Source organism: Bombus affinis, chromosome 11, assembly GCF_024516045.1.
Source record: "Bombus affinis isolate iyBomAffi1 chromosome 11, iyBomAffi1.2, whole genome shotgun sequence".
NCBI classification, from domain to species: Eukaryota; Metazoa; Arthropoda; class Insecta; order Hymenoptera; family Apidae; genus Bombus; species Bombus affinis.
The window spans coordinates 12,088,225-12,110,662 of record NC_066354.1 but is presented as its reverse complement, the minus strand read 5'-3'; the positions used below and the strand labels follow the sequence as shown (position 1 = coordinate 12,110,662).

The following is a 22,438-nucleotide window of genomic DNA, read 5'->3' as shown; positions in this document are numbered from 1 at the left end:
CTTAGGAGTATTTTTGAAGAACCGCTAAGATTTACTTCTGTACAATGTCAATATACATCGATAACATGAATATTTTTATTATATATCTAGAATTTCTTTTACTAGTAAAATTGACAATAAATCCCCATATTTGGGAAATTTCTTCTAGTATCTCTCCACAAAATTTCCTAAGAAGGAAAACGGAAGAACAAGTTAACTCTTAATTGCTATGATATTTGATAAATATTTTAAACAGATACAAATCTATAAATGTATCTGAAGATAAATAATTATAAAAGGTAGAAACAAGTATAGAAATATTTCAAACAGCAGTTTCTAAATTAAAACGACTTGAGGTTCCTTAATAAGACAGCTATGTTTATGATAATCGTATAATTATGTTAACAGAACATAGAATAACAATATGTTAAATTTTTTAATTTAAAACATACATTAAAACAAAACATTAGTTTATAAATTTAAAATACAACAAAACATTCATATGCATTCCTTGATGCATGATTTTTATATTTTATAATCATACCAATTAAGAGTTATTTCCTATTATTCGATTCTTAAAGATATAGCAACGATCAGACTACAGCATTAACTAGAATTCACAAATGAAATTATGTAATCTCTTACAAAATGTAAGCTCTTGTTATCACGGTAGACTATACCAGTGTTCCCATCATTACGACATAACATATACAACATAAATAATTTAGTCGATTTTTTTCGCGATATTTATTAACGATATGATGTATAATACGTAATAACGGTATGTAATACTTTATGTTTATAAATTTGTCCGCAAACTTATTCGCGTTCCATTTATATATAAAATAAAAATAAGATATAAAAATAATAGTCTATCTTACTTTGCAGATACCTTAATAACTTATTGTAAATGTTATAAAAAACTAAAATGTGAAATAAAAAAGTAAATAAAGAAAGTTGGAAACACTGGTTGTTGAAGAAGTAATCCGGTGTAAGGCATAGGTAAGATGGTGATAATAGAATCCTAAGATTTATAATTAGTTCGTCAATGGTGAAAATAAGCGAACTCGATCGCAAATCACGAATTTCATTCTCATACAATAATGATATTAAGTCAAAATCAACGTTATCGTTTATAAACGGTGACTTAGCCTTCGTAATAGATCACCAGAACCTTGATTATCTGAAGAGACAATCACAAAAATACGTAGAAATAAATTCATGAGATTAACTGCCTAATTACATTGAATGTTTTCTTCTCTGCTTCTATTATGCTCAATAATTTAATTCGATGAGACATGTATCAAACTTAAAATCATATTACTATTGAAATGCTGTGTAATTTTTGATATTTTGTTGATTTTTTAAACCGTAGAGAGGTTTTCATTTTATTTACAACTCCATTTTATTTCGAAAGCTTTATTGCACTGTGAAATCTTCGAAAAGAAAAAAAGAGAGAGAGAGAGAGAGAGAGAGAGAGAGAGAGAGAAACAAAATTAAAAGTAATTGCGATTAAAAGAACTATTATAATAATACATAAATATCAAAAATAAAAAAAGACACTTCTGTACGTCGATAATTTATCAAATAAACATTGAATACAATTTGCGCGCGTCCGATAACCAAGGTTCTCGAGTAATTAAGAAAAGAACAATTCACTTACTCGGCAACTAGCGAACCATATTAAGCGAACATACATCTATTACGCGCCAGTTATTGTCAGTTTAATCCCAGAGTATTCTAAGACGACACAGAAGAAGAAGAGGGCGATGATGTTCACTTAAAACCCAATAGCCATTCTGCGACGCCGAGGTAGTAAATGGTTTGTGCGATCCCGAAAAGGGGCGCTATCACGATCATTCTGCACGCTCCACCTTTGAAGAATGCAGTTGGACCTTCGTTCTTCAATGTTTTACTGCAAAATAGATAAATAGCAATTATACTGTTTCGGTATTTTTACACAATTTTCTAAAATTATCCAAAATATCAATACTTTTCTATTATCTTTTTTATTAACGCATTGGCATTAACTCATCGGTATAGTTATCTGTCATACAATATGAAACGTTATATCCGTTTCTTATTAATATGATTTTCAGTTATTCAAGATCACGATATTTTCAACGCATTCAGAACTGAATATTTTTTGGTCAAGCATAATAATCTTTTGCCTGAGGAAACATAACGTGCACAAGAAACATTAGCGTGAAAAAATTATTATGTCGATAATAATTAAGATAATTAAGATGGTTATAATTTTTTATACGAATGTCACACTCACGTTATGCAGTCCAGTACACCATCGTATGTTGGTTCACCGGGTGCCTTTTTGATTACTTGCAATCTTGTTTTGACTACGTCAAACGGATTCACTGATAATGCAGCTATAGAACCAGCGGTACAACCAGACAAAAACGAACACCAAAATACGGCTAGACGATGAAACGAAAAATGTTAAATGTTAAATCTTTGAACTATAAATAAATTTTCAGGATGAGATCGAAACTTACAGGAACCATCCTCTCTCTTTGGCCCAATATCGTTCAGTCTAGCGAATAGTGGGAAGTAAATAATAGAAAATGTGACATCTCTAAGCGCTGTTGCACCAGTACCTTGATAAAGCCCCAAAATGCCTCTTTTCCGCAATAAATCTTTCGTTAATGATAAAGCCGACACCTTTGGTACAACTTTCCCAGCTGTAATAATTATTCGTATTTACACGCTATTAATTAATCCTACCAGATAAATAATAAGCAATAAATAATCGTCGATATTTTGCTATTAATTGTCCCATCAATTTATTTTAATTGGTGGTCTTTGACAACTGAAGGTAATTGACAACTGAAATCTTAGAAATAGTCGTATGTTTAAGAAAGGATTGTACGTTTAAGAAATTTTAATCTTAAATTTCAAATATGCTAGGAATTTGAAAAATATCGTAATTCTTAACTAAAATTGTGTTATGCTTGTTTTATGTATAACGGATTTTTGAATAGAGTATTTTTTTAATATAAATAACGCTACCAAAATCATAAACATAACTAACGCATTCGCTGCTATTAAAATGCGGCCATACTGTTTCGTTTGTCGTTCTTTTTATCAGACTGCACAAAAGCAAACTGCAATGATTACGTCAGCAGTATCACGACGATAATTAAATCTATGCAACGTTATACGCCAGTAGCAACGAACGTGTTAATAAATTCCAGTCAGCTGTTAGTTTTATATTTTATATCGTAAAAAGTGAATAACCAGTGCACACAAAGAGAACCTCTGATACGAAGGAGGGAGACACACCTGGATAAATCAGGCATAACAGAAAGAATTAAAGATTTTAAAAATTACAGACAAGAGAAACTTAATCGTGAGAAACACCAGGTTGGAGTAGACGGATTGATTAATAATTTCATTTTAAGAGAAGAACACTGCTTGTGAAGAAACACGATGTTTTATGTTAGGACGTAGAAAAATTTAAAAAAATGTATCTATTTTGTAAAAGAATTTTGTAGAAAGTATTAAATTTCGTCCTCGAGGGAAACATTTGTAAAACAAGTCAAAGTTTCCAAAAATCAAAATTTCATCCTGGAGAGTGCGTTAACAATAAAAAAAAGTTTCTATTCTAATCTTGAAACAAACGCAATCCTCTCAAACCGTTTACCGGTCCATATTTGATACGTTGCCATCCGTCTGCAATTAAACCTTCCCGTCTTGAAATTTTTATCGGCTATCGCGGACGTCGTGTAGCTGTAAAAAACACGAATCGAACGAAATCAAATTTCCCGAATCCAAATCTAGATCGCGATTCATTCCACGTTTCGGTGAATGTACTTGAGAAATTTGTGATATACGTTAACGCAAATAGAATGTAAAATATTTTACGTGCTATGTGAAAGAATTACTCACTTTTAAATTATTAATAATTCCTGCCTTGTGCTCGTTCAATGTTTAAAAATCATTTTAGCCTAACTGTTTCTGTAAATAATTTGGTTTTTAATTAATTTGCGAATATTTCACAAAATTTACCTTCCTTTGCTGCTGCCGCTACTCGTCCAGCATCTTGCATTTGAATTTTCAGTAGTTCCATCGGTGTTGTGACGATAATTTGACATGCTCCAGCTAATCCACCGGCGAGCATTTCACGTTCTAGTGGCAGTTTCTGTCTGTGCAGAAAATCGATAGATTTTAACTATCACCGCTATTAGCTGTACTTTAACTATCGACATTGTTATCTCTGTATAATTATCAACATTAATATTAGATCAGTATTAATGTACATTAAGCACTTACATTATATGTATATGTATACATGTATATATATATCGTATATGAACGAATATACCGTATATCGACATTATATCGAGATATGAATATCAATGTCGGTATCAATATCGATCAATCGATATAGATTATAGACATCGCTATTATTGCCGGTATGTATGTAGTACTATTCTTAATAGTATGCACATCTTTACTTAATAATTAATTGTTATCGGAAGAATAACATACCCAGGCCCTGTAGATAAGTAATAACGAAATGTATCGTTGGCAGTGAGTTTGATTGCCTTTTCTGGTGTGATTAAAAGAATGTTCACACCAGATCCTTTATACATGCCGAAGTAGCCTTCGGCATTGTAAGTCTTCTTAAAACAGTCAAACCTGAAATACATAATTTTTATGATTAATTAGAAAAACCATTACATTATATTTTGTACAAGTTGACTCGATGTGATTATCCTATTTTCTTTTCTTAAAGATTTATCAGAAGCTATAATTACTCACATTGATTTGTACATTCGTTCGCCACTAGGGCCAATAACTTGATTCTGTAATCGTGTTTTAACCAAGTCCAGTGGGAATACCACAGAGACACCGATGATACCTGCGATCCCGCCATTTATAATTTTTGGAAGAAGTCTAAAATTTATTTGCGACATATATATATACATATATATATGTACACGCACACGCACGCACGCACGCACGCACGCACGCACACGCACACAAACACACACATATACCGGTAATTCATTAATTGTTGATTAAGCGTAAATTTGTACACGCTTATGGCATAACATCGTTACGGTGAGAATCAAATATATTTGTTAGTTGTGATTTTTTTGCATCGAACGGATTACTTACTTAAATTGATCTGGAACTTTATTCACGCTGTCCTTTTCCATTGAAACTATAATTTATAATTTCCTCCCTGTTACAAAATTACACATGGTGGTAAATATAAGATAACGATTATATACGCTTGTTATTGTATACAAAATTATGCGACACAATTACATTCTATGTATTATAATTATTTTTGGATAGAGACAGTGGATTATATTTTTAAAGCAGTAAAAAAATTAATGCGAAAATTTGAAAATGTCTTGAACAGGAATTATTCTAGAGTCGATCGTACATCTTAATTTTCTCATCGCTGATTCTATTTTCATTTTTATTCGATATTCATTCATTCACATGTAGGTAAATATTTCGTTTTAATAAAATATCGTTTTTCATTATGCAATTTTTCGTTGATAATTATCTTCTTCTAAAAACTTAAAATAAAATAAGAAACTTTTTGATCTCTTTTCTTCCGATTAATCCAAGTGCGTTATCGATATCAAATCTAGATTTGCATACACATATACCGTATCTTATATAAACTTTCAATTAACAGTAATCAATGTACGTAATGGCAAACTTATATTTTCATCTTGGTGGATAAAATTAACTATTAGAATAATATTGTGATATAAATAAGCATATGGAGAGTATCTGTTCGTCATTAGGTTCTAAGGATTACAAAAAGTTTTCTCTACATACAACTTACACGCATATGTATAACGACACGTGCACAACTATGGATGCAAATGGTCCTTGTTAGACTGGCAACATCGCCACTTTCAACTAGCATTTCTCGGCGAGAAATATGACCTGGACACATCATTGATTTCTTACGAAAGCCAGAGCTTCCAGCAGACGTCGCGTCGTAACCATCAGTTTGACTAGCAACGACCATTCGAATATTATGAGAAACTAGTAAATATGTATGGCAAATTACACTTTCTCTGTTATATTGATTAAAGATTTCAGTTAAGTTTTCTAAAATAAAAAAAAAAAAAAAAAAAAAAAAAAATTTAAAAAAAAAGGTGATAATACACGAAGAAACAATAACTTTAACATTGCATGACTTTTAAAAACGTTTATTTTTATTCGGTATACATATATAAAAACATACTGGCATTGCCCCAGCAATCGCGGTACAATCGACAATAGGATGATTTTACGCGGAAAAAGAAGTCGAAAATATACGATAAAATTTATTCATAAAATATTTTGTTCTCAAGAAAAATAAATTTGAAAATTTATTGCGCGCGTATGCTAGGTCACTAGCATATCTAACCTGCGATTAGTCAAGTTTAAGCATACCTGACAAATTTTCAAACTCGATTTTCTTGAAAACGAAGCGTCGCGTGAAAAAACTTTATTCTATATTTTTAATTTGTTTTTTCGCATAGAACCAGCATTATTGTCGACCGTACCACGATTGCCGGGACATCCTGTAACCATGTACGTGAATAAGATTTCCTTTTAAATTTCTTTCTTCAAGTTTCATTCTTTAAGCTTGGACGAAAATCGAGCAATCAGCAGGTTTTGTAAAATAATCCTACTCAAGCCTTTCAACGTTTTCAGCGATTTTCGATGCGTTACAATTCGAGGGGTTTCGACACGAGTGTCGATCGATTTCTCTTCAATGAATTCCGTCATCGCGACCAACTCTACGAGGTCGGTTTCACTGAATACATAAATCGAGATTTCTTTTTCTTCTCGTTCTCTCTCTCTCTCTCTCTCTCTTTCTTTTTTCGTTTTTCTTTTTTTTCTTCTTCTTTTTTTTTGTTTAAATTACCTACATGATTAAAGCCTATGTTATAAAGTGAAAATACACAAATTGGTGTCACAAATGTACTAATTTTACTAACAATTTCTGCTCGTCATGTTTGCCCTAAACATGTTGGCAACTTCGGTAACTAAAGTAATAATGGTTTGATATTTCAAACTTCATGAAATTTCAAGGAAATTTCAATTTGCGTACAACCCTGCGATTGGTTTACTAACTTCGTATTTTAAAACTTCTCACACTTTGCAGTTTCACGCAAATATTATAAGTTCTGTCCAATCATATAAATCCTTTCATTTCAATCTATTTCAATCATATAAACTCTTTTCACATTACTTTAAATAATCACCGAACTGCGGATTTTTATTTAATAATGTTTATAGAAATATTAATTTCCATAGATATCCGCAGTCTAATAGTAACGTTTTAGTAGAAAGACGGAAAACAATTTGCATTATAGACTAATTTGAGTTTCTGCATCTCTGAACGTTATCGTTCAACCTTGAACGTTAGTAGTGTAATAAAAAAGATAAAGAAATCATTATATAACGGGTTGATATCTGCACAATAAGAATTGCATTATGCACAGATACATATTCGCTAAATCTTATTGTGGATAACTAAAAACCTATATACATATGAAAGCATATGTATACGTAATACATACATGACGATATATCGCGATGAAATTAATACGTCTAAATCTGTATAACTTTATTTCAACGTAAATGACAATGTTAACAGACAACGTAATATCGCCTCACGAGCAAATATATGAATGGAAAGTAGAATATTAATAAGAAAATAAATAGGTATATATCTCTAAAGAAGCTATAAACGATATCTTAAGCACGGGAATCAATAATCTATCGATTATATACGCATCAGTTAAGTATTATCAGTTGAGCATTAAACGATGAACATCTACATACATAAACAATTAAACGTTAAATATGGAAGAAGTAATAAAGTAGGTTAGGTAACGACCATACCGCCTGAAACTATATACTAGAAAGGTTAGATTTTAATTTATAAAAAATACGTCGAGAACTTCCTTCGCAGACTATCTCGCTATTATTTTCAGCCGCTTACATTTCACGGAAAACGGTTTTTCAATCAAAGAAAGATCTTTAATCGTGAATCTTCGAAAATTCAATTTCTTCGAATATCCTGACAGAAGTCTACCGATCAATGTTAATGTTAACGATAAACGGTAAAAAGCGTAAAACGATACAAATGTGAATAGTTAAATTGGTATTGGCAAGTCATATTTTTCAGGTAGTTGGTAAAATTTTGGAATGACAGCCAACCGGAAATTCAGCAGAAGACATACTCACCGATTGAAAGTGGAGAGTGGTCGTGATCGTTGGTAGTGGTCGCTCACAGAATTTCGTTGACAAAATGCAGTTCTTATCATCGAGAGCGATAGTAAGGATGACGTAGAAAGTTCAATCTCAAACAGGCAGTGTGACTAGCATGATACCCGGGAGATTTCGTTTTCACCGAGGATCTGAAGAGATAAAAGAGAACTACGGACCACGGGTGGAACCGTCGTTCACTTACGTCACGAGTTACGCACCAATCGCAATGGCCTGTATCAATGAAAGAAAGAGAGGGAAATATTTATGAGCGACGATGGTCTTCGTTTAAATGTTTAAATAGTATAAATTAAAGCGATTATTGATAAATATACTTGTCAATCGATTGAAATGTATTTGTACTAGATACTTAATTTGGACTATAACTTGAATAGGAATGAATTTCATTATTTGACGTATAATTAAATGTACAGGCTGTTTCAGTATTGATGGTACAGACAAAGTGGGGTTATTCTTTATGAAAGAATAAGAACAAAATATATAGAATAAAGTACATAGAATGACATTTTTTTTCATTTAAGGCTTCGTTTTCGAGAAATTTAAGATTGAATATTTATCAAGTATACTTGAACTTTGTTAATTTCGAACTGAATTGAATCGAATAATGGATGACAAATTATTGTACCGGTAAAAGTATGTAAAAAATATAACGTAAAATTTTGTCATAGGACGTTCCATTTTTGAGAAAATAAAAATTGAAAATCAATCGAGCGTGCGTGTATCGAGCTATTTTCTTGAAAACAAGGCCTTAAACGGGAAAATTTTATTCAACATTTTTCGCTTAATTTCGCATATAAGATAACCTTCTGCTGATTGTTTAGTTCAATTACCAGTTGGTACTGGTAGTCAAATTCATATATACCATTTTTAAATTTGATTAAATTTGATTTTCTCAAGAATGGAAAACCTTTACTCGATATTCTCGACTTATTTTTCCATGTAGAATCATCTCCACTTCGTTTGAACCATCTGGGTATCATCAATACCCTGTTATACGTTTAATACGTTTGAGTATTGTTGAATTACAAGCAACGTAGCGTTTTTAACACTGTATTAGTACGTTATACAAAAGTGAATTTTAACAAAAAATTTGGCAACGGTCGTATCAAATTTATTTACCTCCTTTACATTACATTCGAAATTTGAATTTTAAAGAATATTGTGAGTACCGAAGTTATATAGTCTTCAAATATTGTGAATCAATGATGGTTAATGATAAGAAATATTGTAATTAATGAATAATAAACATTTTTTTATTTAACTATCGAGTTCTGCATTTAATTTTTATATAGTTTTATAAACATTGTAACATATAGTATTCTTCATTGCATATGTAACTTGCAGTAAACAAATCAATTAAATCCCACCGTTCTATGAAGATGGCACTGCAATCACAATTTAAAATACAATTTAGAATAGGAAAAGTTCATGATATCAAAGAAAAACTCATTTATTCTGCTCCACTATGCATTATTCATTTGAATTCTTTAAATAGTAATGTTGTTACTTAAATTTCGTTTCTTTCTTGACGTAGTGCATAGAAAACATTGTGTAGCTGAAAGTGTTCGAAAAGTAATACTTTCGTTAAATATCTAACCCTCTTTTACTGTGAGGTAAAGGAATATCGGACTAAAAGTTGTACTATTCCGATTCGCTTTCCTCTTTACATCATAATATTGTTAACAATACCGGACAATAATGGAAACATTTCAATTAGGAAGTTCATCCGACGATGATGATGATGATATGTACTTAAATTCTGTTGCAAAGTTAAATGGTACGTATATAATAATTATTAATATTATTGTTGGTAATGTTTTTAAATTATTAATCTACGGTATAACATAGAAACAGATGATATAATTAAAAATTGACGTATAGCCTTAAAGAAAAAGCCGCCACCATCACAACACAACGATCAAAAGGAGGAGGATGAGGAGAAGAAGATGCAAAAAAATAACAAAGAGTTGGTACACATCTAATACGTATGAAGTTCATAACAAATTAGTTTTTATGATTAGCTTTATAATTATAAATTACATATATTATACATTGTTAGTACCTTCTCGCTATAATCTTATGCTAACTCGAAGTTTTCTATTACCTTACAGAATTCTAGAAGACTCCGACAAAATTAGAACGACAAGAAAATCAGAAAAACAGAAAACAAATCGGAATACAAGAGGTAAAAGAAACACTACTAGGCATCGATCGGCGGCAAGACAAAGACAAGTAAACAATTACAGACAAACGCTCTTTTCATGAATCCATGGAATTATTAATTCAATTAATTTAAGTACGTTGTATATCCAATTTCGTTGCTGTTCTTTTTAGAAAAGAAATGCATGGCAGATTGACAATGAGGCAGATTCGGATCTAGAAATCGTTTCTATAGATGGAAAACCAAAATCACCTGAAAATGATTTATTCGTTCTCGAAAGCAGTACACAAGAGAATTCACATTCTAGTGAGACCGAGAATTATGAAATAAACATTAAAATCCTTTGGCGATCAAAGGACATACATCGTTTGAATATTTGTAAAGTACGTAATCAAAATATAATTACATATATTTCATAGTCATATCTATGAAATTAATACAATTATGTCACACTAATTAAGTATTTGACAAACTATTAATTTTATTGTTTACCTCTTTATTTCGAAAATAAAAATATTTCCATTGTTTTAGAATGAAAACTTTCGACAAATTTTTGAATATTTTGCTAATTTAGAACAAGTATCTATAGATGAAATTTTAATAACAAAAAAAGATGTAACTATTAAACAAACTGATACACCGGCTTCCATAAATTTGTCTGTGATAGACATACTCGGTAAATTATTCATTGCCACTTTGATTTTCTTCGCACAAAGTTATAGTTTCATTTAACGTCTTTTCCAAATAAAAATAGAAAAAAATGTTTACAGAGGGAGGCATCGTTAAGAGGGACAGTACAGACACTATGCCTCGAAAAGACACGAACAATGAAAACGTTTGTACAATAAAAATACAAACGACAGGCAAGAAAAATCTAACTGTTTCTGTTAAACGAGATGATGATTTCAAAATTTTATTAAAGAAATGTGCTCAAAAATTTGATGTCGAGGAATCAAAAGTAAAACTATATTTTGATGGTGAATTAATTGCGGCTACAGATACACCCGATTCATTAGATATAGAAGACGAAGCTTGTTTTGATCTTCGATTATCTTCCTAGTTTATAAGAGACTTATTTATAAAAAACATATCTGATAAATTTATTTAAAATGAAATTATCTATTTGTAACTACAAATTAGCATATAATTAACTAATTATATGTCTCGTACAAAAGAAATTAAGTACTTCGTTCCAAATTGATCAATTTGTAAACTTTTTATGGGACATACATAAAGTATCAATTAATAATAATTATGAAAGAGAAACAATATAAAATACAAAAAAATATAAAAATCATTAGCAATCTATAATAAATATATAAAATTTTGTTCCTGTTGAATTTTAATAAAAAATTGTACGAATCAATTGTGAAATAAATTTATGTTAAAATTAACGGTGATCCTTCGGTGGGTGGCAATTCCATAGTTTCTTGCGCTTCCACAACTCTACTTCTAATTATATTTCCCTCGGCATCTGTTTCATCGATCGTTATCAGAATATTCGATATCACTGGCATAGATTTTCCTTCGTCATTTTTCTCCCCCGACATTTCTTGCACTTCGTTATCTTCATTTTCCTCTTCATTTTCATCCAAATCTTCAAAAACCTAATAGATAACATAACATTTTTGAACATCAAGCTCTTTCACAACTATTTATAAACTTCACTGCAAACAAACATATTACCTGAATTTGAGGCACACTGGCATCTTTATTTAATTTGATTTTAAATTTTTTATTTTGCAATTTTAGGTGGTTAGTAGAAGGATTTGTTTCTTCTTCAACAGCTTCATATCTGAACATTTGTAATCTGTAACATCCATCTTCGTCGTGACTGTATTGGAATCGTGTATGGCCACTAGGTAATTGCAATTGATGCGTCTCGATTAAATGTCTCGTTAGTCTATAGCTTTTCCTATATTTTACTGGACATTCATGACAGCAATACCATCGCACCTGCATTGTGTGAACTCGTTCGATGTGCCTTAAAATATAAATTTATCGCCATGAAGAAACTGAAGTTTTTTCCCTTTTTTCCTTTTCTTTCTCTCTTTTTTTGTCGAACAATCAAAATGAAATACATTAAAATTTTTTTGCCCCTCTTTATTTGAATTTTCAGGAAACAAAAGGTTCCAGTACCTATCAAGAGTATATGCGCCCTTGCATTTATATTGGCATCCTTCAAAATGACACGAAAAGTTAGGTCCTTTTGTATGAACTGTCATATGTGTATCTAGATCCTGTTGAGATTTGGCAGCATGATTGCAGAGCTGACAAGGGAAACTCCTAGTAGAGACATGCCGATATCTAACATGTTTGGCTAAATTGGCTGGTGAGTCACAACTCATATCACAAAGAGTGCATTTATAATTGAAAACATGCATTCGCATATGATCTCTCAAAATTCCTTCAGTTGGATAAAACTTATTACAATGAGAGCACTGGAATCCCTGAACTAATATAATAATTAAGGTAAGTTATTTTTATAAATGTAACGCTTAACAAAATAAGTTATTATATTAAAAATGACCATATCTATTTGCATATCAAATTTCTGACAAATATTTGTAATTAATTGGTTTAATGATCCTCTACAAGTGAAAATACTATACATAATATCTGGATAGACTATGATAGTTATAGGAATTGTTTAACGTTTAAATATTATATCTTACCATCAATTGGAATTTGCCGTTTGCAATGTATATGGAATTTTGTATTGGAAGCAAAGGTAGCACCACAATCAGGACAAGCAACGATCTTTTCTTTTGTATGATGCCTAATATGATTCCTCAATTTGTACAAATTGGGATATAAGCTGCCACAGCCTGTCCACTTACATTTTACACCTCCTTCAATTTTATTGCCTCTAGGGCCTTCCTCGATGTGAACAGCCACATGATACAAATATAACTGATAATTTCTGAAGTGCTTCAGACATTCTTCCCAACGGCAAAGAAGTGGCGCTGGAAGATCCACAACATTTTTCCATTCGGGATCTCTACGACATTTCTGAAATATTAAGATTTTAAATCCCGTAAATATTTTTATATCTCTATTTAATTTTTAAAGAAAACTTATATAATTTTTTATTAAAATAATATTTATAGCGAGCAAATAATTATAATATAGAATCGTCGAATAAAAATTATGAAATAAAACGGTTAATTTAGCTGGTCACTTATAATTTACTACTAGTAGATAATTTCTTACAGGTAATTTAATCCTGGTGCGAACATTTGATCCGATACATTTCAATTTAGTATGATAGGCATGATAATTAACATGCCTAGAGATCTCATCGGGATCATCACTCTCATACAAACAGCCAGTCCATTGACATATGTAAACACTGATTTCTTTCTCATTGGTCCGCGTATTTAAATCAGACACGTGTGTGGCCACGTGATTTACGAATCTCTCGACGTGATTGGTTTCATATTTACAACTGGTCCATTCACATGATAGATGATAAATTTCACGTTTCAGCGGGAAACCAACTCTTCTTTTTGTTCCACATTCTGATACGGAATCAAACTCGGAATCAGTATTATAACTATCATCGTCATCTGTATGTCTTCTCTTACATTGCGGTTCATCTGTATATGTAAAATTTTTTTGCAATTCTACCCAATCGTTACACCATTTCTGTACATCTTTACTAGTGATTAGTTTCTTTCCAAATTCTGCCATTTTGTCTTAATTTACACTTTAATATTCATATTGTAAACTTGTTTCATATAACACATACAATCTTTATTTTCTGCATTACTATAAAAGCTTATTAAAACTTATCACAAAATGTCAAACACTTAAAAAGTTCGTTAATGTAGATAAAATATTCGGTGTCCTGATTAAACCGAACCTTCTCAATTAATCATTAACTTCCATCTTACATTCCCCTAATCAATGGTCATGCTCAATACTTGTGCTTGAATACCTAACCTGATTCTAAGCCAATGCGAAATAAATGTAAAAAAAAGAAAAAAAAAACGTCGTATTAAATTTATAAAAGTTTGTTACTGTTTATATATTGTGCACACAAATGTTACGAATATTTTAAAATAAAAACATTTGAAAGTTAACTACCAGCTCGAAGAAAATGAGACGCAGAATTTTCGTTCCACTAATTTTACTGCAAAGACACTTTTGTGAATGTAGATCCTCTACGATCTATGCACTTTCTTCCGGTTGTTACACTTTCTTCTATATTTCTAGCATCGCTCAAATTTTTATAAAATTAATATATTTATTATATAGAAATTTTCATTTGATGGCTATGCACTTCAACACTGCTTTTTATCAGATGGGACATTTAGCATTCCGCCAATTTTAACTGCGCATGCGTCTTGCAATCACAAATTTAAACTTTTAAAGTATTTTATGTTTAACTATAAACTCCAATGTGAAAATGAATACGAATCAAATGAAATTATTATTTACAATTTAACATACAATATAACTGAAAAGATATTAATTATGTCTATATATTTATGTTTTTATTTAATTAAAAAAATCTATTCTCTTGAAGTGAATTATATTTAATTTACAGTAATAGTTCTGTTCTATCGTATTCGCTATACTTTAATTTAACTACTTTAATTTATTAAATGATTCATTAAAATGATAAATGCCTTTTTGTATTAAAGGATATGGTAAATGTGGCGTGGCAGTAATTCGTGTTTCAGGACCAAAAGCATTAGTAGCATTGGAAAAAATGACAAAAATATCATCTCTAAAACCTAGAACAGCCTTCTTAAGAAAGATTCATGATCCTCAGACAAAAGAAGTTTTAGATAAGGGTCTATGCCTTTGGTTTCCAGGTAATATGATTCATCGCTTAATTCAAAGGAGTGTCTGTCGAAGTTATGTATCGAGAATAAATAGTATAAAAAAAACTCATGTATTCAATGAATAATGAATTTCAGGGCCCAAATCATTTACTGGAGAGGACTGTGCAGAATTTCACGTTCACGGTGGTCCAGCAGTAGTGACATCAATTTTAAATGCACTTTCAAAGTTACGTTTTCATCTAGCACCTCCCGGAGAATTCACAAGGAGAGCATTTTTAAATGGAAAGATAGATTTAACTGAAGCAGAGGGTATAGGGGATTTAATTGAAGCAGAAACTGAAAAACAACGTCAGCAGGTACAAATGAAATTACTGTAATATTCTTCTGAAAGAATACTTTTTAATCACCTTATAGCGCTAGAATTTACTATGTTGTAACATTTCCTATTGTAACTTTAACAGGCCTCTAATCAAGCGAGTGGTTCCCTCCGTCGTCTCTATGATTCTTGGCGTATTACGCTTTTAAATGTTCTTGCCAATTTAGAAGCTTATGTTGATTTTTCTGAAGAGCACAGTGTAACATCAAATGTGTTAGAAGATGCTAATGCTGTTGTGCAAACATTATCTACAGAAATTCAACAACACCTTTCTGATGGAAGAAAAGGGGAAATTTTACGCACTGGGGTACACGTAGCAATTCTTGGGGAGCCTAATGTCGGAAAGAGCAGTCTTCTAAACCTTCTTTCTAGAAAAGATGCAGCAATTGTTACATCTTCACCGGGAACAACGAGAGATGTTATAGAGTTAACGACAAATATTTGTGGATATCCAATGATTCTTGCAGATACTGCGGGAATCAGAAATAATCCAGAAAATGAAATAGAAGTGGAGGGTATTAGAAAAGCAAAAGAATACTCGAAAGAAGCAGATTTTGTTATATGTTTAATTAGTGCGGAAAATAGTATAAAAACTTCTGTAGGAAAGTTTTTAGAACAATATAAAAATTATTTGGGAATAGATAAGAAAAGGGTTCTTGCTGTACTAAATAAAATAGACTTACTTAAGGAAGAAGAAAAAGAAAGATGGAGGCAGCAAAATGTTGTTCCTATATCATGTAAGACGCAAGAAGGTTTAGTAGAGCTTACGAACGCATTAGGAAAGTGTTTCGAGGAATTGTGAGTATTTTATTTTTGTAATATTTTGTAAAACCAAGTAATATAATAAATTATATGAATAAATATAATTACTAGCAATAAGTATAGTTTAAACAGTATTTCTTTCAAATAAAACATTTCTATTTTATTGCATTAATCTATATCTTTAATTTCAGGTGCGGAGATCCATCTCGAGAAAATCCTGTAATCAGTCATGCACGATATAGAAATCATTTATTGCATGTCTCAGATTGTCTTGAACTGTATTTAGAAAAGACTGTAGTACCAACTTATGACATGGCTATATCCTTACAAGATATCAGAGACGCAGCAAGAGAACTTGGCAAAATTACTGGTGCTATCAGTAATGAAGAAGTCTTAGATATTATCTTTAAAAACTTTTGTATAGGCAAATAAAAACCTATTTGAACATTGATGTTCATATTTATCGATGCTTATTGATGATAATGAGAACACAATTGTGTAAATTGTTTTATGATAAAAATAATGATTTATTTAAATATATATAACGCATCCATAAGAAAAATTAAGAGAAAATCCTATTAAAATCATAATTATCAATTCTCAGTTTTCTTCTCTTGTTCTGTTCCCAAATGAGCTACATTCACTTCGTCCAGATTTATGTTCTGCTCTTTCATGGCTTGCTGAAACATAATTATAATGAATAAAGTACACCCTATAAATTGTAACAATACAATTGTTTTATAACGAGACATTAAGTAATAAAAAATTTGTTTCAAAAGATTTAGAAATGGCAACATGGAACTTGAGCATAATAAATTATTAATTATAAATAAGTTTTGAAATATACATTCTAGGCATAAAACTGATTAATTTTGACTGGTTAATCGTAAAAATTATTTACAAAGTTCATGATTCTGAAATATAAATGTTAGATTCTATATAATTGTTCACGTTTTCAAGTGATTTCTTTCTAATTGTATATTTAGCTCTTTCACATACTCCAATAGGCACAATAATAAGCTAACAAAAGTAAGGTTAGAAATTCAAAAATTCAAGTTTCTCGTAACTCGTTTTAACTTACCGCTACACATTTGGTATAAACTTTAAGTAAAGGTGCACATTCGCTATCGTCATTGATTCCACGCAGAAATTTCTCAGAGAACCAATCATTAAAACAACGATCGTACTTTTCTTTCAATTCTTTGCAAGCCTCCATAATATATTCTTATTTAAATTATTAATTAAAAAATTAACGAATTAAATCATCGCCGATTAATTCTAATAATTCTGTTTAGTTATTCATACAGAAAAAGAGGAAAATTGTGCAATCCGCATGTTCCAACTTGTACATTGCTTTAATTCATGATTACTGTCCCCATACAACACAGAGGTTACTTTATCTCAGACATCTTTTATGAGATTTTAAGATGTGATTTAAAAGAGAAACAAATACGGAAAATGTACGTACAATCACACGATGTTAATAATTATTTTGGATTCCAGTTTTATCGAATGTTTGCAGAATCATAAGTTCATTTTCACAAAATTTTGTAAAGAATATAATTCCCAAGAAATCGCATTCATATTTCAGTTTCATGACATTTTGATATTTAGATTTTAAAAACGGTGAATTTAGGAAAATATGAATTTGGTTACCTGAAGGCATTGATTGTACAATTTAAAATGATTCGAGCACATTGAATCGTCTAAATCACCTTTAAGAAATTTTTCGGAAAACCAAAGTTTGAAACATCCATCATATTCTTTTTTAAGATTATTACAATTTTCTGCTATACTGTTCATTTAATCTTTCAATTTATTACAAACTCTAGAATATAATTTTACGTAAGACAGTTCCTCGTAATTTCTTCAGGGATTAATAATACCTATAAAAGAAATCTTAGATTTATTGGTTATAAATCAAATTAGAAAGGCAATTGAAGTTAATTTATATTAAACGCTTTTGACTCGATTTGCAATTTATTATCGAATTTATGGTATTTAATATCGATTAGAATCGATTAATCGAATTGTATTTGTCGAAAATCGGAGTTATTTCACGATAAGTTGAGATATTTTAAGTTTTATAAAATTCGTTGATATCGAGCATCACGATTCAGCATTCTAGAGTAAATTGTCTCGATTAAAAACAATTTAGAAATAACTTACGCCAGAATACTTTTTAGAATGCAAAATTATCAAACTTCAATAAACGAGGAACACGAGTACTTTGTGGTTAGTAAGTAGCGTATTAAAGACTAATCATTGATCAACGGTTCTCAACTTACGTTTTCCTAAAATGCGTTAAAGTATTATGAATTCGTGGCTCGTGTAGGGAATTTTATCATAATCATTAGCAACAATTGCATTTAATGTTATTTTTATTATTATATTTTCCAGAACAGAATTTGTTTCCCTTCTGCAATATAATAATAGCCATTATAAAGAAAAAGTTTTATGAGTGAGTACATGTACGTACGTATACGTTCATTAATTTGAAAAGTTTCACTAAAAATATTAATAATGTAAAATTTTAGTACGGATCTGTTCGACTTTTAAACAAATTCTATGAAAATTTAAACGCAAAGAAAAAATCAATGTTATTTAGTCGTTCTAACGAGATTAATGAAATTGATTTGGTAGTTTTTACTAGAAAATATATACATTATAAATATTTAACATTTAAAATCACGCTGGGGTACAATATTATCATTAAAATGATATGTTTTAATAAATTTAGTTAAACTGTTACAATTGAATGAAATAAATCATAATTAAACCATGACGATTAGTTTCACTTAATAGATGCAATACATATAAAACATAAAGGTGAAATATTCACATATATTAAGTGGAAGAGATACTTCATAAATAATAAAAATTAGAAAATCACATTTAATTATTTGTTATATGTTATAACAATAGTCTTAATATATCGATTGGAACTTGCATCGTTTGATCATCGACCAAAACAATGTCAAATTTTTCCATAAATGAATCTAGGCTGCTTTCAACCTGTAAAAGATCAAAATTTCTATTGAATTCACAATCTCTTTCTAAAAATTCCAATTATAAGACAAGGCATACAATGATAATTATTTGTTATAAACAAACACAATGCAATAAATAGTACTTACATTGTCATAAAGAAAACCAATTTTTAGTACAGCGCATGTATTCACCATTCCATCGACCATTGATGCATCTCCTATGGTATCACCCATTAAAAAAACATTTTTCCTTCCTTCAAGAACTTTAAAATAGTCTTGTTCTATTGCATGTTCGTTTTTATTGAAAACATGAATTAGTCTTTCATTTTGAAAGCCTGCCAGTTTTCCATCTTTGTATTTGAGAAAATTGGAGATTATCTAAAAATGAATATTACAACTCTGAATATATTCTTTCTGTCATTATTGCTACAAGTTTAGAAAAAGCACAGAAGATAAAGAAAATTATACGTGTTAACCGTCACCTTTACATTATCAAATAGAACTCCTTGATTCTTTAATATAGCCTCAACGATATCTCCTAAACCAGCACTAAAGACTAGTACTGGAATTTTAACAAAGTGCAGTTTTTTAAAAAATTCTTTAGTACCGTCCCTTAAATGTGTTCCATAAATATTGCTTATTTCTGGTATTTCGTCAGGAGTAAAAGGTATTCCTTTCAATATTTCCTCTGCTGCTATCATCCATTCTCTCATTGCCTCTGTTTTTACTTCGATAGATAAATTAGGATCTATTTCGATCGGTCTGTATTTTTGATAAAGACGACTTGATTCCTTCGCATATGTTTCTGGAAGTTGCTTGCACTTGCTAAAGATTCCTATTTCCCCCCCCCCCCCCCAAATGTCAAGGCAATAAATAAAAAGCTGTATTAAATTTTACTCTGCATAAATTTAATTAAGCCTTAATAGATGATTATAATAAGATAATGTTTATAAATTTACATACCAAAGCTACTGAGAACTTTTTTTCCATCGACGTGTTGTTTAGTTAATGTTAAATCAAAATCAGTGACTATCTGAAAACAATATTTTCCAACAAATTTAAAATTATGTACATACGTGTAGATTGAAACTAGGAATTTATGCGTAGCTGATATGAATAGAAATGAAAAAGTATTTTGAGAAAATGCATACCTGTAAAGAATTACATCCATCTGTCAACATTGTGTTTATTGTCCTTAATAGACGTCTTTTGTCCTTAATATGTACATGTTTTAGTTTCAATGTTGGGAACTGCATTAAAAAGAGAAAATTTTAAGAATTACATCGAAATATATTTAAATTTAAACGTAATCTTGAACTTTAATTAAAATTTTCTAGTATCTATTATTAGATAAAATAGAAACGCATAGCTTATATGTAAAAAATATATAAAGCGCTATTGCGAAAGATATTTACATCGTCGTTCTTGCAATCATCATGAAATTTCTATTATTAGAGCGAATTATTTTTAAAAATTATCTCACCGTATCACGACAAGTATCTGTCTGTCAAATTACGAATTTCCTTATTTTCTTTGAAACAGGATTGGAGAGAAATATTTTTTAATAAAAGAAGACCTCTTGAAAGATATATTTAACATTATTTATTTCATAATATTACATATATTTTGATATAAATAAAAAATTATGTTACAAAGAAGGTTCAATTGTTAATCTCTTTTTGAACATATATCTATGTAAGTTGAACATATATATAAATGTATAAAATATAAAAGGTGGAATTGAAGTAAAAAAAATGTATTACATATAAATATAATAATAGTGATAATAGTAGTAGTAGTAGTAATAATAATAATATAATAATAATAATAATAATAATAAAAATTTCTAACTCAACAACAGTTAATTATGAATTAAATATTACATAGGTTAGGTTACTAAAACCTTCCGACAGCATAAAATATCCTTTTTGTATCATATGTCACACACTTGATTATAATTTAATAATTAATTAAATTGAAATAGATTATTGAATTTGCAAGTAAAGTGATTGTTGAAAATGTACAATATACAATAAAGTTTATTATATAAGAGGTTAAGTTTGAATATTTTAGCATATATTACTTTATTTTTTTCGCTTGCTAACTTATTAATCATTATGTGAAATGATATATCATGTATAAATTCGAATTAAAAATTTAATGTCTTTCGTTATGTTTTTATCAATTTTATCTATACGTGTATTAGGGTTTTGATACTAGAATAACAAATTGTTAATATGTAAAGAGGATACTGATTAATATTATAAAAAAAGATAGACATATTTGGGCACTTTATTTATTAGTTAAACGTAAAGATTAGTATTTCGATCGATATAGTACACTTTCTATATAAAAAAACATGAATTGTTAAAAGTTAATATGGTTAGACACAGATTATTATTCGTATCTATCAATTTATTTTGAACATGTTTCCTGTATCAGTATATTTACTTTTCCTATTACGTAATTTTATGATAGTATCACATTGGATTTTATATCTTTTTCTATTTTTTAGATGAATTATAATTCTAATGAAATGTGAGAAATCGATAACAACTAAAATAAACTATGTTGCAGAATTATAAAGGAGATACAGTTACTTGTTTAACTGGATCCTTTTACCGTAGAGAGAGAAAGAGAAAGAGAGAGAGAGAGAGAGAGAAAGAGGGTATTTGAATGATGAATAACAAAAAATTCTAATCCAAGTAAGGTTATGATTTAAGATAGGGAACGCGAAAATATTGAAATGGTACAGGGTGAAATGCAATTGGCTGGAAGAAAAAGCCGCGACAAATTTAAATTACTTACATCATCCAGGTTTATTTCGGAAGTCATGCTCTTCTCTTGCGCGACGAGAAACGAAGTCTTTGTGTTCAGCAAGCTAACTGTTTTTCAGGCATCGAAGAACCGCCACGCATCCAATTAACCAATCAGCTACGGCACGTGACCCGTGTATCTATCACGTGATCTTAACTGACTGTGGGAACTTTTAAACGATCGATCTAAGTCTAACGGGAGAACATAGCGAAGTGTCGATCATCGATCTCGACGAACTTCATAGATTATGTAATACTTATAAAAGTATTTGTCCATATTGAAGGAG

General features: G+C 30.1%; 6 protein-coding genes and 1 long non-coding RNA gene across 14 annotated transcripts; 3 read left to right on the top strand and 4 right to left on the bottom strand.

Moving 5' to 3' along the window:
* Nucleotides 1–8: 8 nt before the first annotated feature.
* Nucleotides 9–8,447, bottom strand: LOC126922154 (mitochondrial glutamate carrier 1-like). 3 transcript variants are annotated; one of them, XM_050734469.1, is made up of 9 exons: nt 8,212–8,447; nt 5,807–5,981; nt 5,119–5,185; nt 4,759–4,893; nt 4,486–4,635; nt 4,003–4,139; nt 2,490–2,675; nt 2,261–2,411; nt 9–1,894 (listed from the first exon to the last, which is right to left on the bottom strand). In XM_050734469.1, the coding sequence occupies exons 3-9, from the start codon at nt 5,157–5,159 to the stop codon at nt 1,756–1,758; spliced, it is 939 nt and encodes a 312-aa protein (XP_050590426.1). In that variant the 5' UTR covers nt 5,160–5,185; nt 5,807–5,981; nt 8,212–8,447; the 3' UTR covers nt 9–1,755. The 3 variants fall into 3 exon arrangements, with proteins under 3 accessions (XP_050590426.1, XP_050590425.1, XP_050590427.1); XM_050734468.1 differs by lacking the exon at nt 5,807–5,981 and having other exon boundaries at nt 8,212–8,446; XM_050734470.1 differs by lacking the exon at nt 5,807–5,981 and having other exon boundaries at nt 4,759–4,858; nt 8,212–8,446.
* A 1,224-nt stretch (nt 8,448–9,671) lies between these two features.
* LOC126922155 (uncharacterized protein CG4449) lies at nt 9,672–11,808 on the top strand. Of its 4 annotated transcripts, XM_050734473.1 has the most exons (7): nt 9,672–9,866; nt 9,971–10,030; nt 10,135–10,219; nt 10,365–10,485; nt 10,588–10,797; nt 10,946–11,090; nt 11,185–11,808. In XM_050734473.1, exons 2-7 carry the CDS (start codon nt 10,000–10,002, stop codon nt 11,472–11,474), a joined length of 882 nt encoding a protein of 293 aa, XP_050590430.1. In that variant the 5' UTR covers nt 9,672–9,866; nt 9,971–9,999; the 3' UTR covers nt 11,475–11,808. The 4 variants fall into 4 exon arrangements, with proteins under 4 accessions (XP_050590430.1, XP_050590429.1, XP_050590432.1 ...); XM_050734472.1 differs by having other exon boundaries at nt 9,672–10,030; XM_050734475.1 differs by having other exon boundaries at nt 9,673–10,030; nt 10,108–10,219.
* Nucleotides 10,663–14,107, bottom strand: LOC126922137 (histone H4 transcription factor-like). Its single transcript, XM_050734427.1, has 5 exons — nt 13,628–14,107; nt 13,090–13,426; nt 12,554–12,869; nt 12,101–12,398; nt 10,663–12,021 (listed from the first exon to the last, which is right to left on the bottom strand). Exons 1-5 carry the CDS (start codon nt 14,105–14,107, stop codon nt 11,794–11,796), a joined length of 1,659 nt encoding a protein of 552 aa, XP_050590384.1. The 3' UTR covers nt 10,663–11,793.
* A 207-nt stretch (nt 14,108–14,314) lies between these two features.
* Nucleotides 14,315–16,796, top strand: LOC126922143 (tRNA modification GTPase GTPBP3, mitochondrial). 2 transcript variants are annotated; one of them, XM_050734448.1, is made up of 5 exons: nt 14,315–14,386; nt 15,064–15,237; nt 15,343–15,563; nt 15,669–16,381; nt 16,537–16,796. In XM_050734448.1, exons 2-5 carry the CDS (start codon nt 15,132–15,134, stop codon nt 16,775–16,777), a joined length of 1,281 nt encoding a protein of 426 aa, XP_050590405.1. In that variant the 5' UTR covers nt 14,315–14,386; nt 15,064–15,131; the 3' UTR covers nt 16,778–16,796. The 2 variants fall into 2 exon arrangements, with proteins under 2 accessions (XP_050590405.1, XP_050590404.1); XM_050734447.1 differs by lacking the exon at nt 14,315–14,386 and adding an exon at nt 14,455–14,604.
* A 52-nt stretch (nt 16,797–16,848) lies between these two features.
* LOC126922171 (TP53-regulated inhibitor of apoptosis 1-like) lies at nt 16,849–18,151 on the bottom strand. 2 transcript variants are annotated; one of them, XM_050734509.1, is made up of 2 exons: nt 18,002–18,151; nt 16,849–17,025 (listed from the first exon to the last, which is right to left on the bottom strand). In XM_050734509.1, exons 1-2 carry the CDS (start codon nt 18,146–18,148, stop codon nt 16,939–16,941), a joined length of 234 nt encoding a protein of 77 aa, XP_050590466.1. In that variant the 5' UTR covers nt 18,149–18,151; the 3' UTR covers nt 16,849–16,938. The 2 variants fall into 2 exon arrangements, with proteins under 2 accessions (XP_050590466.1, XP_050590465.1); XM_050734508.1 differs by lacking the exon at nt 18,002–18,151 and adding an exon at nt 17,427–17,995.
* A 250-nt stretch (nt 18,152–18,401) lies between these two features.
* On the top strand, nt 18,402–19,687 carry LOC126922180 (uncharacterized). Its single transcript, XR_007712669.1, has 2 exons — nt 18,402–18,816; nt 18,883–19,687. It is a non-coding gene; the product is annotated as an uncharacterized LOC126922180 (long non-coding RNA).
* Nucleotides 19,218–22,286, bottom strand: LOC126922157 (7-methylguanosine phosphate-specific 5'-nucleotidase). The gene is made up of 6 exons (XM_050734480.1): nt 22,144–22,286; nt 20,487–20,585; nt 20,299–20,368; nt 19,818–20,170; nt 19,483–19,713; nt 19,218–19,360 (listed from the first exon to the last, which is right to left on the bottom strand). Exons 1-6 carry the CDS (start codon nt 22,168–22,170, stop codon nt 19,259–19,261), a joined length of 882 nt encoding a protein of 293 aa, XP_050590437.1. The 5' UTR covers nt 22,171–22,286; the 3' UTR covers nt 19,218–19,258.
* Nucleotides 22,287–22,438: the final 152 nt, after the last annotated feature.